Below are 15,959 nucleotides of genomic sequence, written 5' to 3'. Positions count from 1 at the left end.
TTGCTAGGGTTGGAAAATTCCCTGGCCGAAGGCCATCCCTTGATGACATTAGGAATTTATTTTTCAAGCTTTTAAACAACTCTACTCTTTATCCGGCTAGGGTCAACTTTCGATTAGACTATCCGTTCAAGAAAAGAAGAAATAGGTAAGCTAAATGGCGATGTTTCTATCACGGTTCTTAACCAGTGTAATATGTTGATTAAGCTCTTTAACGATTTAGATTATTGTAGGGTCTTTGCTCATAGGTTGTATTTTGTGAGTAATTGTTATATGAAATTGATTAAATGGTCACCTATCTTGGATATTGAGATTGCCCCATGTATTCTTCATGGCTTAGGCTCGATTTTTGGCAAACCCTTAAAAACTGACAATGCTACCTCCACTGGTACACGTCCGTCTGTTGCGCGCTTTTTGGTTGAACTGGATGTGTCCAAATAGTACCCGGACCAAATTTAGATAGGCCTGGATAGCATTGATGGGGAGGCAGGTGAGGAGGTGTTGCTAGTTGACGTGTCTATTTTGGTTATCTTGAATGCTAATTTGCTTTCCCATTTAGTTAGGTGGCAATGTGATTGGTTGCATTATAACATGACGATTTCTAGTGGGGAGGATGATACCAATATCGAAACGGGCTCGCTTGATAAGTTTATTTCGCAATGTAAACGAAAATCCAAGAAGAGATGATTTTCTTCTTGTGTTCTTTTTCTGGTTTTCGTTGTTGTGTTTGATTCAGAATGGACGATGAGGAAGTAGTTCTACTGCAAGCGCTGTTGATGGCCAGAGTTAGTTGGCAACCTAGGTGGCTCGTTTTGCTGATTTGGCTGCTTTTCGTTTTGGAATTTGTTGTCCCCCTAGATAGTCCCACCCTGGCAACCCGGTGTTAGTTTGAGTCCGCACATTTATGATGTTCCTCATCCATTTATCAATTTAACTTGCTTCTTTTCTCTTACTTTATAATTTATTGATGTGGCCCAGGAGTGGTCTTTTATTGTGTTTTTTCTCTTTAATAGAATTTTATTTGTTTAAAAAAAATGATAGTCTATTTGGCAACTTTTTTTTTCTTTTTTTTTTTAATATGAATACAATATAGTTGAGTAGCATTTAAATATTTAAAATTTAAAAATAAATCAAATTATATTAAAAAATATTCAAATAAAATTTAGATGTTTTTATTATTTTCAAATATGAACTACAAATCACTTGAACTTATGCACCACATTACTCAGACGGCCCAACTTATCTTGCCACTACTTTCTTCCAAAAAATAAAATATGTAAGATATTCAATAAAAATAAACTATATTTAAGATAACATATTCATAAAGTTTTTTTTATAAATTATATATCCTAATTTTTAGTCTTTTAAAGTTTATCATGCATTGAACTTATGCACCACATTACTCAGACGGCCCAACTTATCTTGCCACTACTTTCTTCCAAAAAACAAAATATGTAAGATATTCAATAAAAATAAAAATAAACTATATTTAAGATAACATATTCATAAAGTTTTTTTATAAATTATATATCCTAATTTTTAGTCTTTTAAAGTTTATCAAGTAATTTGTTTGCCAATATTGATTATTTGTGTATAATTCATATCCAACTATAACTTATAAAAAATTTATTCTCCCTTAAATTTCTTCAATATACAAAAATAATCACTTTACCTTTTCAACATTTGTCCAAATGTTTGCGCATTCGTCCAAATATAAAACAGCATTTTTAGAACTCAAGCTTATCATTACATCATTGCGCATGCATGGTCCTCTACTAGACAGAAATTATTGTGTACGATGCGCGTACACACTGCTTATTTTGTTGCGTATTTTTTGAGACATAATTTTTTCGTGACAAATAATTAGCAAATAAATAATACTCAAAAAATACGAAAAAATACGTAGAAAACATAATGTATCAAAAAATATGCAGTGAAATAAGAAGTAAATACACAGCATCCGAACACAATTCTATGTTCGGATTGCGTACACAATACACACCCCTACTAGACAGCTTTTATTTTTGCATCACATGGTCCATAATAATATTGTAAGCTCGATCCTTAAATGGGATAAAGAGAATGCATGCAAGTTATAATGTTAATCATCCCATTAATATGTCAGAATGTAAATACGCCCCCACATTCTCATTTTTTCTTGAAGAGTGAAACCCTGCTTTGAAAAATTGAAATAAATTTGAACTCACTCGTAGAAGTAAAATTCAACCACTTTCAAACGGTAACAGGAAAAAGCCCTAAGAACGAATTACTTGATATTTGCTATAACTGCATTCATGTCCTGACTATCTGACCATTTTACCGTTACAACAGATAAAGGGAGCAAACAAATAAATCAAAGACTGAAATTATCAGACAACCATTTAGTGAAAGCAACAAGGCTATCTGAAATTACAATAATATTCACAACCCAAAATACATAAGGAAAAAAAAAATCATGATACTGATGAAATTACAGAGGCCTAGAAACCTATACAACCAAACAACAAAGTTATTATCAGATAAGGTCACACAAAAAGTTAGAATCTTTAGCTTCACTCCTATAATACTAGTATGCCATTAGTCAAAATGTCAGGTGCAGACCCATCTTCTCCCTTGATGTTTTCCTTACCAATCTCAATCTAAAGCAGAGATAATGGCATGTCTCGATCTAAAACCTAAGCAGGTAGGTAGTAGGAAAGGAATCATTGAAAAGAAGAGGACCTCGAGAAAATATTCCTCGTGGCATATCACATACTCTCATTGAAGGTTGCGCATCAATCCACTTCGAGGTACATTTCTGCAGGAATACACAGAAATACACCATCAAGTATATAAATAAATAAATGAAATGAAAGCAACAGTAGTACACCAAACTGTCAACATAAATACGAAATAAAAAGGATGGTTCTTCAATTCTGCTAAACAACCGGTGGTGGCGGGCGACCGCAAGCGGCAAGCGACAGGCGGTGGCAGCAGGCAATAGCGAATGGTGATGACAAGTGACTGCAAGCGCAAGCGGCAACCAAGGCAACAATGGTATACAAATTATAGCTTATTTTGCGTTACTATATAATTAAATGTTCTTCCATGCAAGTATAAGTATACTGCGAATGTGAAATAGGTGTCATGTGGACTTCAAATTAGTTGATATGATAATGGCACGGACAATTCCTAAAAGGCCTCATGCAAGGCCTTTTAATAGTTTAAAAGAAAAAATATAGGACCACATAAAATCATACAACGCATAGAAATAAATATTTATAAATTAGAAATTCTAAAAAGTATTGGTAAAAGTTCACTCTTCATTGATTTTATTTCAATATTTAATCATTAATTTTTTATATTCTTCTCTCTTTCAATCTCCCCGAGAGTTCATGCTCAACGCACTAACAAACAAATCTATTAATCTTGTTCCTAAAGTCATTCTAAAGGATTTGATTGTATACGGTATTGTCGATATCAATGGAATTTTATGCATTGTAGTGACAAAACTAGTTGTGATAATTCATGGATTACCTTATAAGAAATACATCAATTATGCATCTATCGACATTATAAATATCCAATGCCATTTTTTCCCCTAAACTGAACAAATTTGCTGAAAATTTAAAAAATGTGTGTTCTTAAAAAAATGCAAGACATGAGTGTTGAGCCAAGCATAATGACTGATATATCATAAAAAAACTATCTGGATCAAGCACGAATCTCAAGGAAAAAAAATCAACCTGGAAACTTCAAAAATTAAATTGGAACCATATGAACTCCGATTTCAACAAACTTACAGTCAAACTGAACGTCTCGGAAATACGAACCCAATGACACCAAATTCAACTCAATCCAAGCCCAACTGAATAAGGTTTGGTTTTGATACTTGTAAAAACTCAATCGACATATTGTAAGGTATTATCCGCATTGGCCCAACTCAAACCATTCTAAACAAAATTCTGCAATTTTATCCTTTAAGGGTGTAACTTCCCAAGGGATCACCCACTTTAATAATGCTCTAGCATGAGTACACTTCAAATTTCCCAACAAAACTTCAATTATACTGCTAAAATGTAAATCATATTTTGAGTTTAAACTTTTACTTAAATAACCCTATAACCTTTCATCCCTTTTAGATGTAGGATATATAGTTCATTTTCCAATCTTCCATCTTAGCAGCCTATTATGAGTCGCTCCTTATCTGAGCCTTTGCCCTAACAATCATTCCCCATATTCATTGGACCAACCTAATCGGATTTCGGAGATGACGACCACATCACTTATGCTGTGAACTATTGTTCCAAAGAAAATACTTTTTAAGGTAATAGAAGATCATAAAACAACACAAAAAATAATAATAATAAAATAATAAAAATAAATAAAAAAACAACACATTACAAATATAGATATAGATTAATACATGATCTTCAAAGAGAAATAACACAAAATAAATGGCACTCACTCAAGCAAGCTTTTCAACTTACATTAGATTTTGTATAACTACAAAATTTTCTCATGCTTAAGAGCGTTACATCATATAGTGGAAATACATTTTGTCACCAAAGCATTCAAACTAAATTTGTTGCACCCAATGCATCTAAATGGAGTGAAAACATTGTTAACAATAATTCTAGAGGAAAATATGCTACTACTACATCTGCTCTTCAATTCTGCTAAAGCTTATTATAAATAAGATCAAACAGGCCAATTTACGAGCACATGCCCTAAAGAAAATATTTGCAGATTAATGTTAAAGAGGAAGATGATGACAACAAAAACAACAACAACAAGCCTTTATACCACTATGTGGGGTCGGCTACATGAATCATTTTTCTTCATTGTGTCCTGTTAAAGGTCAAATTCTCATCTAAATCTAATAAATAAAGGTCATTCTTAATATTTTCTAACCATGTCTTTTTAGGTCTACCTCAACCTTTCTTAACAAAAGTCAAATCTAATACATCTACTTTCCTAACATCTAAGGGACTCTATCTAATCTTATCTTCCACTAGTGCTACTCCAACCTTTACACGTATATGCTCATTTTGTATCTTGTCTTTAAGAGCAAACCCACTCATCCACCTGAGCATCCTCATCTCTGCAACACTTAACTTAATATTATGCTTCTCTTTTAATAGCCAACATTCTACACCATAAAACATTGCAGGTCTCACTACCATCTTATAGAATTTTCCCTTGAGTTTGAGAGGGATTTTTCTATCACATAACAAGCCTGATGCATTCCTCCATTTCAACCATCCAACCTGAATTCTACTAATAATATCCCCATCTATTTCACCATCACTCTGAACGATGGACCCAAGATATCTAAAATGTGTACTCTTATTAATAACTTGATCGCCCAAAGTCACAATCCCCCCCCACTAGATCTATTATTACTAAAATTACACTTCATATATTCAGTTTTAGATCTACTCAAATGTTTGAATATATGCATTACATGCTTTCTAATTCTTGACTTAAAAGGAAACTATCTTTTTTTTTTTTTTTGTAATGTAATGCAATCATAATTTTAGCAAGTCATATAGGTATATGGGATGCAATAAATGAATGATATAAACTAGAATAATGAACTCTAAAGTGAAGCGTTGCATGCATCGTAAGCCCAAGCTTAAAGGGCCATAAGCCGAGTCCATAAATTCAACTGGGTTGTATAAGAAAGATAGCTCAGCTTTCCTTTCATTTTTTAGTGTGCATTAGAAATGCATGCTTTTCTTTTACATTTCTTCCATTGCTTTGCTTGGGGTGGCATGGAGATTAGTCATTATATGTGTTAAGATATTAGGAAGTTAATTTTTTACTATTAAAAATATAAGCAGTCCTAAAATCAACTAGAGTAAAATATTTTTTCAGATAAACTTGTATAGTTTATCCAAAAAAAGGCTAACTTTATCAAAATAAAAATGAAATGCAAAAAGTTATTTTGGATCTTAGTAAGAGATTTAATATTTTAACTAATTGTTTATCCATAACAGCGCTTATAAATCAGCATCAAACCCATATCTTTAATTTATGAATATCATATGCATAGTAATGTGAGTCGCATTTCTAAATAAAAGCTTTCACATTAATGACTAGATAATGAAAAATTATATAATGAGTTCACATGTGTATACCCTCATGATCAAAAATCTTAACCCAAGTGGTTAAGCTAAACGTCATCTTTCTTAAAATTAAAAATAGCCTAATCCATCTTACATATGCATTGAAATTAAAATTATATAGTTTTAAAACATTTAGGTGGATTTAGTTGGATTTCGTTGGCCATTCATTCCCGACAATATTATAAGACCAAAGGTTAGATTGACTTAACCTCAAGTGAGATTCCAATTGAGTTACAACCCATTAATGGTTCTCACATTAGTTCTATGGTATGAGATTAATGTTCTTCTCAATTACATCATAAGCTCTTACTTCTTAGGCATTTTCTTAATTGTGCATTATTAGAATATAAGCCCTAAATTTGTAAATGAAATAACCAACTCTAAAATAATTTTATTTTAAACTATAAAGCACAGCATAAGATAGTATTGTATAAATTCGAGTTTCTAATGATCAAATACTCCTATTCTTTTTTCCTTTAGCTTGTACTCATCAATTCTAAGTTTATCTAGTCACCTTTAAAATTCTAAAGATCAAAACTTTGAAATTAAAAACATTGAATTTAAATTAGCCAATATAAATGTAAACTACTATTTTAATAAAAAAAAATTCTCAAGAGGAACTTACCTTGGGATGTAATTAATCATAGGAGCTTACCATTATGAGTCTGCATTCCAGAATAAAATAAACCCATTCAATAAAATATAATGTAGGGAAAATTTTTGGGAGTCTACGGTGAAATATTATTTTTTCTTTAAGATACAAATATTATTTTTCTAAGTCGTGCTCAATTAAAAAATATTTCAAATTAGTTGACGATAGAAAAATTCACAATCAATAATGCAAAGGAACATGCTATATTATGATATCAAAGAAAAATGTCTCCATCCCTTTGTCCTACCCTAGCTCTGTGTAATGTGCTTCAGAGTGGAAATTATAAATCCGGGTGTGACACCCTAATTGTGTCTAGCAAGAAGATGAGAAGTCAATTCTCCAACCAACTTACCAAATCATTGATCATTATGGGAGTCCCCATGGAAAACTTACAACTTTAGATCAGTTCCCACAAACTAAATGGAAAGAACTTCTTTCAATGATCATACTCTGTTCAAATTATGATTCAGGGAAGCGGAAAGATCAGATACATAAAATGGTCAACCATTACTTTCCATCATAAGAAATAATAATGCATTAAAATATTTTGGTGAATCAATTCCATAGAAGAATAAACAGGATCCTTGTCATTAGTCTAAAACACCACACAAGCTATCTAGAAAAGTCAATAAAGAGCACTCATTTCTTGAAAATTTTGCTCAACTATGTGAGTTACGAAATCAAGCTCATGACCTAAAGCAAGGAAGTATGAATGTTGCAAAATACTTCACTATCCTCACAAAAATTTGAGAAAAATAAAATAATAAATTAAATGATTGATGAGGGGAGTGCAATTAAACGAACTTGTAAATAAAACAATAACATATAATTTCCTTGCATATATCAATAAAAGTCTAAATAAAGTACATTGATGAATCAAACAAATTTATTCACTTCCAAAAATTTAAAAAAGCACATGTCGTAATTCAAAGGGAAAATGGAAAATGGAGAATAAGGTTCAGAGATGCCAAAAACAATCTCATAACCAAAGAATGTACTCTTGCCATCAAAAATCTGAAGCAAAAGCCAATACATGACCCAAGGCTTAGAAAGAGAGGTAATCTTTGGTGCAATGTTTGTAAAAATACTAAATATATAACAGGAAATTATTTAAAACTTCATGACCAACCAATAAATCGGAACAATCATGAAAATCGCCATAAAGACATTCATAGTTATCAAAATAGAAGCAATGGATTATAAAAAGAAAGAAATAAAAACATTGGCAACATTTCCTTGAACAAGAAGCATTTAGATCTTCCATGCAAATTATTCACCTCTATAAAAGATGCCAGCTCCTCCCTTTTATCGCAAAAAAAATTTTTTTTTCTCTTATTTATAACTATAATAAGAGAGGCAACCTTACTAGATTATAGACTCGAGAGCAAGAGGTTGCATGACAAATTGTCCTCACCTATTCTCTTATACTCCATCGACTGGAAACCTCAAAGTCAAGCTTATTTATGGATCTCTATGTCATACGGTACGACAGAGACAATTAGAACTAACTAAGCTTTATCTTAATTTTATCTAGCATGTTCTAAACCTCTATGGTCAGTAAGCAAAATCGCAACTGTAAAATCATATTCTTATAAAAATCTAATGCTGTTCAAGTTCAGAAATCGAGGAAGATGATTGGCAATGTTTGTGAGGTTCGAAGTCTATGATGCTTTGATGAAAATTCCAAAGAAAGTAATTCTGCATTTGCCATAAATAAAGGCTTTTCTAGTGATGTAGGCAAGAAAATTTGCCTACAAATATAAAATTTGCAAGTCTTCCAAAATTGACCTATTTCAAATCAAATATACCGAAAAAACGACTAATAGAATGACTTAACGACAAAACTACAAATTATAGATGATATAATAACAAAGACACATTAAAAGACACTTAAACACCTAATACATTGATAATAAGATAAGTTGAATTTTAATATGTATTTTGTCTATTTTTGAGTATTTTTGTGTATTTTCTATATCCTAGGAAGTGTTTCTTTTGCTTGAAAAAATTAGGAGTTTTTTCTTATTTTTGCATGCATCAATTTGATATCAGAGCAAGGTTGGCAAGTGAGTCTTGGTGAGTCATAATAGTTGCTGTGAGAGCCTAGGATTGTATCTTCCTAGGTTGTTTGTCTTCTTTTTTAAGTGTTTAGAAAAATGGAAAAAGACAAAAAAATTGGGTTCCTCCTGAGGACAATCTTCCAACATCAAAATGGGTTCCTCCTCATGCATATTTTTCAGATCCTCTACAGATCGAGCTTCTCAAGATTCAAAATCAGCTTCGTTCAAGTGCCAATCAAAAGATTGCAAAAGTTACATAAAAAACCTAGGAAGGCTTGAGAATAAGAACACACCAAATATCACACTTAAACAAAACAGAACATGACATTACAAACTTATGAAATAAAATTCTAAACTTGCATTTCTTGGTTGCTTGAGAAGAAGGATACATATGGCGTCAAACTTGCGGAGAGAAGAAAGAGGTTAAAAGCCGAGATAAAGAGAGGACAAGCTCGCAAGCTTTCCTAGAAGGAGGAAGCACGGAATAAGCTCGCAAGCTTTTCCAAAGAAGTAAGAAAAATCCTCAGGTTTTTAGATCCAAAAATCAGCCATAACACACTCTCTAAAAACTCTCATGACACCAAGACTCACTTGACAACCCGCTCTAATATCAAATTGATGCAAGAAAAAATTAGAAAAAATTCTAATTTTTTCAAGCAAAAGAAACATTTCCTAGGCTATAAGAAAATACTCAAAATACTCAAACATAAATAAATACAACATTTAAGCAAAATACAACTTTTATAAGATAAGGCGATCTTTACAAACTTATAAAATAAAAATAACTTACAACTTTCGACAAACATGAAACACTTAAAGGAGCTCTTCTTTGCTTGAGACGAAAGATACAGATGACGTCGAACTTGCGGAGAGAAGAAAGAGGTTAGAAGACGAGACGAAAGAGAGAACAAGCTCGCAAGCTTTTCCAACAAAACCTGCAGATTTTCTTCCAAAAATCACTCACATAACCTCTCTCTGATACCAAATTTTGCTTGCAAAAATTAGAATTTTTTTCTAATTTTTATTGCATCAACTAGAGTCTCATAAAAGGGGATCAAGTTGTATCATCATATTATAAGTTCAGTTATCCTAATTTATCTCAGCATAAAACTAGTTTATTTTTTATTTAGAGACAAAAGTTGGAGAGAATTGGTCGGTACTTCATGCCCAAATTTATAAAATTCTAGGAGAGCTTTTAATAGGAAATATAAGGAAAAATAATTACAATAGCCTATTGATTGATGAGTTGGCAGAAAAATAATTATAATAGTAGATGGATTGATATTGTAGGGAGTAGGAACCTCACAAATCAATAAGGTAGCAACAAAAGAGGTAGAGTAAAGAGAAGAAATCTTGGAAAGTGTGAATCCAAGCTAATGAAGCTTATGCGTGCATTTCACACTCTCCATCAAGCAAATGAATGGATGCCATCCATGCCTAGCTTGCCTAATAATTTTTAAAAATAATAACACTTAGAATCCCTAAATAAATATAACCATAAGTTGTTCATCATAGGATGCTAAGTACAAGTACAACCTATTGTAGAAGCTTTTTCATGAGCTCCTATCAAGATTTTTTTTTCTTTTGTAATGAGCTAATTTTTTTCTTACCTTCAAGAACAAGAGTACCAATCATGACCACTTTAAATCTTTTCATTCAAGCTAAAATTGAACAGATATTTTAAAACTCTTACGATTGCATCCCTCAATTATAAGAGAACTCAGGATCAAGGGTACATGGGTGTTATTATTATTATAATTATATAATGATAAGTAAAATGCAATTATATTCATAAGGTAAAAAAAAAAAGAGAAAGAAATGCAGAATGCAATGATGAAAGTTGTAACAATGGTAACAATTTGAGGCAAATGCAGTGATGAAAGCTACAATTGTGAAAAATGGGGATAAATAAAGAGTGCAGCAATGAAGGTCATAGGATTGTGATAATACAATAATAAAGATTATTGAAATGCAAGGAAGAAAAGACCCAGGGATCTGATAACATGAAAATAATTGAGAAATTTTGTTCAATATTCATTCCAAAATCTGTGTCGTATATGTACAATCCTATTAGAGCTTCAAATAAAAATTTAAAAACATACAAAATCGGAGAATAATAATTATAACAATACATGAACTAATGAGCCGGCAAAATAATGATAATAATTATGATAGACCACGAACTAATGATATGCAATAGGAAACCCAGGGATCAATGAGATATCAGCAAAAGAGGAAGGTAAGAGGGCAAAAGTATTGGTGAGTGTAGATCCCATCTATCAAAAATTATGCAAGCTTTTCACAATTGGTAATAAAGGCATTTTACAATATAAATCTGTCAGCATGCCAAACACCTAAGAACTATCTTAAACTTAAGCCATATAAGGCCACCAAACCTTTTTCATTTGTGCATAATAACATCTAGGTTCATCCATATCTCAAAATCTTAACACTAATGAGGATTCATCACTTATATATATGATCAAACTAGCAATGTGTTGTTACACTTGTTAAAAGATAAATCTGATGCAAAATAAACTCGAAAAAACTTTCACAACATGTTTAAAGCTCAATATTGATGCAATAAAATAGATAGCAAAATACATACAAACTAGGTTTTCCTTTTAAAATACCACAAACTGACAAAAAAATAACATTTAAACATAAAACAACTTAACTTTTATATTATAAAGACAACACATACAAACTTATAACATAAAACACCTAAAAATGCTTTTATATCATTTGAGAATAAAGATGCATATGAGGTGGACACTTGCGGAGAGAAGAATGAGATAAGAAGCCCGAGATGAAATCGAAGAAGAAGGAGAAGAGAAAAGGAACAAGCTCGCAAGCTTTTCCAAGAAGAAACCCGTAGGTTTTTTTGCTCCAAAAATTATCACATAATCTCTCTTTTTTCTACACTAAAAACAACCCAATATATAAGTGAAAAGAGGCAGCCAAATAGCCCCAAACACCTCCAAACGAACCAATCAGGAAAGGGGAAACAAAAGGCCAGCAGGCGGCTCCATGAGCAGCTCCCGAAGGGGCCTCACGGGGACAGGAAAAGGCAACCACGGGGTACAGGACAAGCCAGCCACGGGACAGGAGCCAGCGGAGAAACCGAAAGGCCAACAGAGAGGGGGAAAGAACTAGGTCCACACCTCATAATGAGCTAAAAAGGAGGTGAACTATAAGTAATAATGAGTTGATAAAGCAGCAACAACTCAACATAGCAGCTCCGAACAAAACAGCAAAAACCGAGAAGCCAAGCCAAAACCGAGAAGCCAAGCCCAAACCGAGAAGCCAACATCAGCTCAAATTCTTCGCCAGTTGAAAGTGCTAATCTCCTGATGAGGATGCTTGAGTACGTTCCTGATGAGACAAAGGCGCCATATTCAAATATTGAATCAAAGCCGCATATTTCTTCATGATCATTTCTCTTTCTAGCTTGAATTGGGTCGGGAGATTTTGCTTTTTCTTTCCGTATTTTTCCGTACATAAGTGCATCTGATATTTAATTTGATACAACTCGTTCTGTAGGGAATTAGTAGAATTTCCTTATGTCAGAATCCATCGGCTCATACAAATATTTTAGTTGAGAACTTTTGGTTTACTATCTCCAACCTTGGGCTCAATTACACCATGTTTTTTCACTTTTTTTTAAATACTTTAAAAAAGGCACAAACAACCTAGGAATATACTAACCTAGGCTCTGATACCAAATTGATGCAATCAAAAAGATCGCAAAATACATACATACTAGGTCTTCCTTTTAAAATGCCACAAACAGACAAAAAAAACAACATTTAAACATAAAACAACTTAACTTTTATATTATAAAGACGACGCATACAAACTTATAACATAAAACACTTAAAAATCCTTTTATATCGCTTGAGAAGAAAGATACATATGAGATGGACACTTGCGGATAGAAGAATGAGATAAAAAGCCCGAGACGAAATCGAAGAAGAAGGAGAAGAGAAATGAAACAAGCTCGCAAGCTTTTCCAAGAAGAAACCAGCTGGTTTTTTGGCTCCAAAAATTATCACAAAATCTCTCTTTTTTCTACACTAAAAACAACCCAATATATAGGTGAAAAGATGCAGCCAAACAGCTCCAAACACCTCCAACCGAACCAATCAAGAAAGGGAAAACAGAAGGCCAGCAGGCGGCTCTAGGAGCAACACCCGAAGGGGGCCTCACAAGGACATGAAAAGGCAGCCACTGGATACAGGAAAAGCCAGCCACAGGACAGAAGCCAACGGAGGAACCGAAAGGCCAATAGAGAGGGGGAAAGAACCAGGTCCACACCTCATAATGAGCTAAAAAAGAGGTGAAATACAAGTAATAATGAGCTGATAAAGAAGCAGCAACTCAACATAGCAGCTCCCAACAAAACAACAAAAACCGAATAACCAAACCCAAACCGAGAAGCTAACATCAGCCCAAAAAACAAGGAACATCTAGGAGCAATCAAGAAAGGGAAAACAGAAGGCCAGCAGGCGGCTCTAGGAGCAACACCCGAAGGGGGCCTCACAAGGACATGAAAAGGCAGCCACTGGATACAGGAAAAGCCAGCCACAGGACAGAAGCCAACGGAGGAACCGAAAGGCCAATAGAGAGGGGGAAAGAACCAGGTCCACACCTCATAATGAGCTAAAAAAGAGGTGAAATACAAGTAATAATGAGCTGATAAAGAAGCAGCAACTCAACATAGCAGCTCCCCCCCCCCCCCCCTCTTTGCCTACATCAAATATTCTACTGAAATGTAAAAACTCCTCTAAAATAGAGATAATAATTATTTTGACATCTTGAAAAGTTGCTTGAACCAAAACAATATTATCCATCAAAACTCTTGTCCCATCACTCAACAAAATGTATAGTCGAGCAAAAACAAATATCCATCTCTTAACGGTGACAAGATCTATTATGTTCACCGCTAACACAACTAAATATAAATGAGGTGATGCCATCATTGCAAGCTACCTTATAAATTAGCTTCCTACAACTACCAAAACAAGAACAATATTATCAAAAAAAGCTCTTTCCCCAACACTTCCCAAGAAAATGGTACAATTGAGTAAAAAAATAGACATATCTTAAAATTAGCAGGATATATTATGTTCACCGCTAATGCACCTAAATATAATTAAGGTGATGACATCCTCATTGCAAGATACCTTATAAATTAGCTTCCTACCAATATCCTTCAATACAAAACTTTGATTGATGTGTTTTTCAACTCATTTTCTAATACTCATGCCGTTTGCAATCTTCTACTTAAAATTTTTGGATGCACTGCATTTGTCCACAATCAATAACATAAAAAAATTAAGCTTGATCTCAAAACCTTCAAGTGTATTTTTTTTTTAACACTGAGCAAAACAAAATTCAGTATAAGTATTAACTCCATTGATAAAAGAGATTTTTTTTAATATCCATGGATGCTATCTTCATTAAGAACAAACCTTTCTTTTAGAAAAGAGAGATACAAGAATAAGAAAATTTTAATATTGTTTCTTCTAAAATGCTCCAACCCACTAATAAAACCTTCATAGACCCCATGACATTAAGGATATCAAATATCCTATTTGTTCGACCCAACAATGTCCCGCTTGACTACATGTTCACTTTTGAAAGAAGAATCTACAAAAACGTAAAATCTTTATAACTCCTAAAAAATGTCAAAAATCCTACCAAAACTTGATAAATTACAAACTCCACCTTCTTTTGACAGTATTCCGCATTTTCTATCAACCATAGAAAGTATAAGACCATCTATCCTCCTTAAAAAAAAAGGTCTCTACCCTTTTAGATATTGAAATGCAGAAGAAGGTAGCAGCAGTCACTCAAAATACAAAATGGATAGAAGCAATTGAAGAGGACATGAAAGGGCTAGAATAAAAATGAAACACAAGAAGTTACTCAAAGACCAGGGATGCCTTTCATATGAGATGTAAACAAATCTTCATTGTGAATATATCTACGGGATCCATTAGGAAATATAAAGCATGACTAGTTGTAAAACAATTCACCCAAACTTATGAGATCGACTATTCTAAAACATTCAATCCTATGGCTAAACTTAACACTATTTGGATAAATTCTTTAAATAGCAGTCAACTTTGTCTGACAACTTAACCAGCTGGGTGTTTAAAATCCATTCTTGAATAATGAATTAAATAAGGAAGTCTACATGAATTCTCCTCTAAGGATTAGTGGCTCTGAAGACACTTAATTTACAAATTGAAAAAAAAAAATCTTTTTATAGGCTTAAAGAAATCACCTCAAGCATGGTTCAAAAAGTTCACAAAAGTTTATTCACAGGGTTCAAATAGGTTCACTCTAATCAAACCTTGTTTTCAAACACAAGAATGATAAGTCAACCATTCTAATTGTACATGTTGATAATATGATTGTTATAGGAGATAATGTGTTTTAGATAAGTATATTAAGTAAAAAACTGTTAAACCCGCAAAATGCTATTTTAGGCTTCGCACGCTTTTCAAAGCACCGCGACGAGATTTAAGTAAAATTTTCAAAGTTGTCGGATTGTAACGATGATAATTTTAGAAAATCCCTTGCGAAATTCTGATCGTTTTAGTATATAAAACTTGTACCCAATTTTGGAGTTATTATTTTTAGAAGTCTAAAAATACCGATTTTACCCCTTTTTTAAATAGAAGGCTGAATTATTTAAGCAAGGGCATATATGTCATTTGCAAAACTTCTATTTCCCTTAATAGCATGAACCGAAACTTCCCTATCCATTTCACGCGTGATTTGAGCGGACCGAACGGGAGAAAGGGCGATGGGCGGACGGTGGCTTCCGCGAGGGTGGCTCCGACGACGATCTTCCGGCGAAGATTTTAGGTCAAATCGAAGAGGACGGCGAGAGGGTTACTCCGGTATGATTATTTTCAAACGAATCCCTCTCGATCTCATGATTTTTGGAAAAGAAAATTTTAGGGTTTTATAGAATTTTGAAATTCTTTCCAAATTTCTTTAAGAAACCTTTAGGGAATGATTAGGGAAGCATGTTAACGGTAGAAACGATGTTTTTGGAAGGATTTTTGGAGATTTGTAAATTAGGGTTTTTCCTAATCTATGATTTTAAGAAAAATCTTTTTACAA

General features: G+C 33.1%; 1 protein-coding gene across 1 annotated transcript in view; it reads right to left on the bottom strand.

Annotated features, from left to right (window-relative positions):
• Positions 1-2,329: 2,329 nt before the first annotated feature.
• LOC110111240 (microtubule-associated protein 70-2) overlaps positions 2,330-15,959 on the bottom strand; it is a 29,533-nt gene continuing 15,903 nt past the window's right edge. The window contains exon 11 of the mRNA XM_020843008.2: positions 2,330-2,794. Coding sequence (XP_020698667.1) covers positions 2,755-2,794 — 40 coding nt within the window. The 3' untranslated portion in view covers positions 2,330-2,754. The remainder of the gene's footprint in view (positions 2,795-15,959) is intronic.

The sequence above is a fragment of the Dendrobium catenatum genome, unplaced genomic scaffold, assembly GCF_001605985.2.
Source record: "Dendrobium catenatum unplaced genomic scaffold, ASM160598v2 fragScaff_scaffold_1090, whole genome shotgun sequence".
Classification (NCBI taxonomy): domain Eukaryota; kingdom Viridiplantae; phylum Streptophyta; class Magnoliopsida; order Asparagales; family Orchidaceae; genus Dendrobium; species Dendrobium catenatum.
This window is presented reverse-complemented; position numbering and strand designations above follow the sequence as displayed.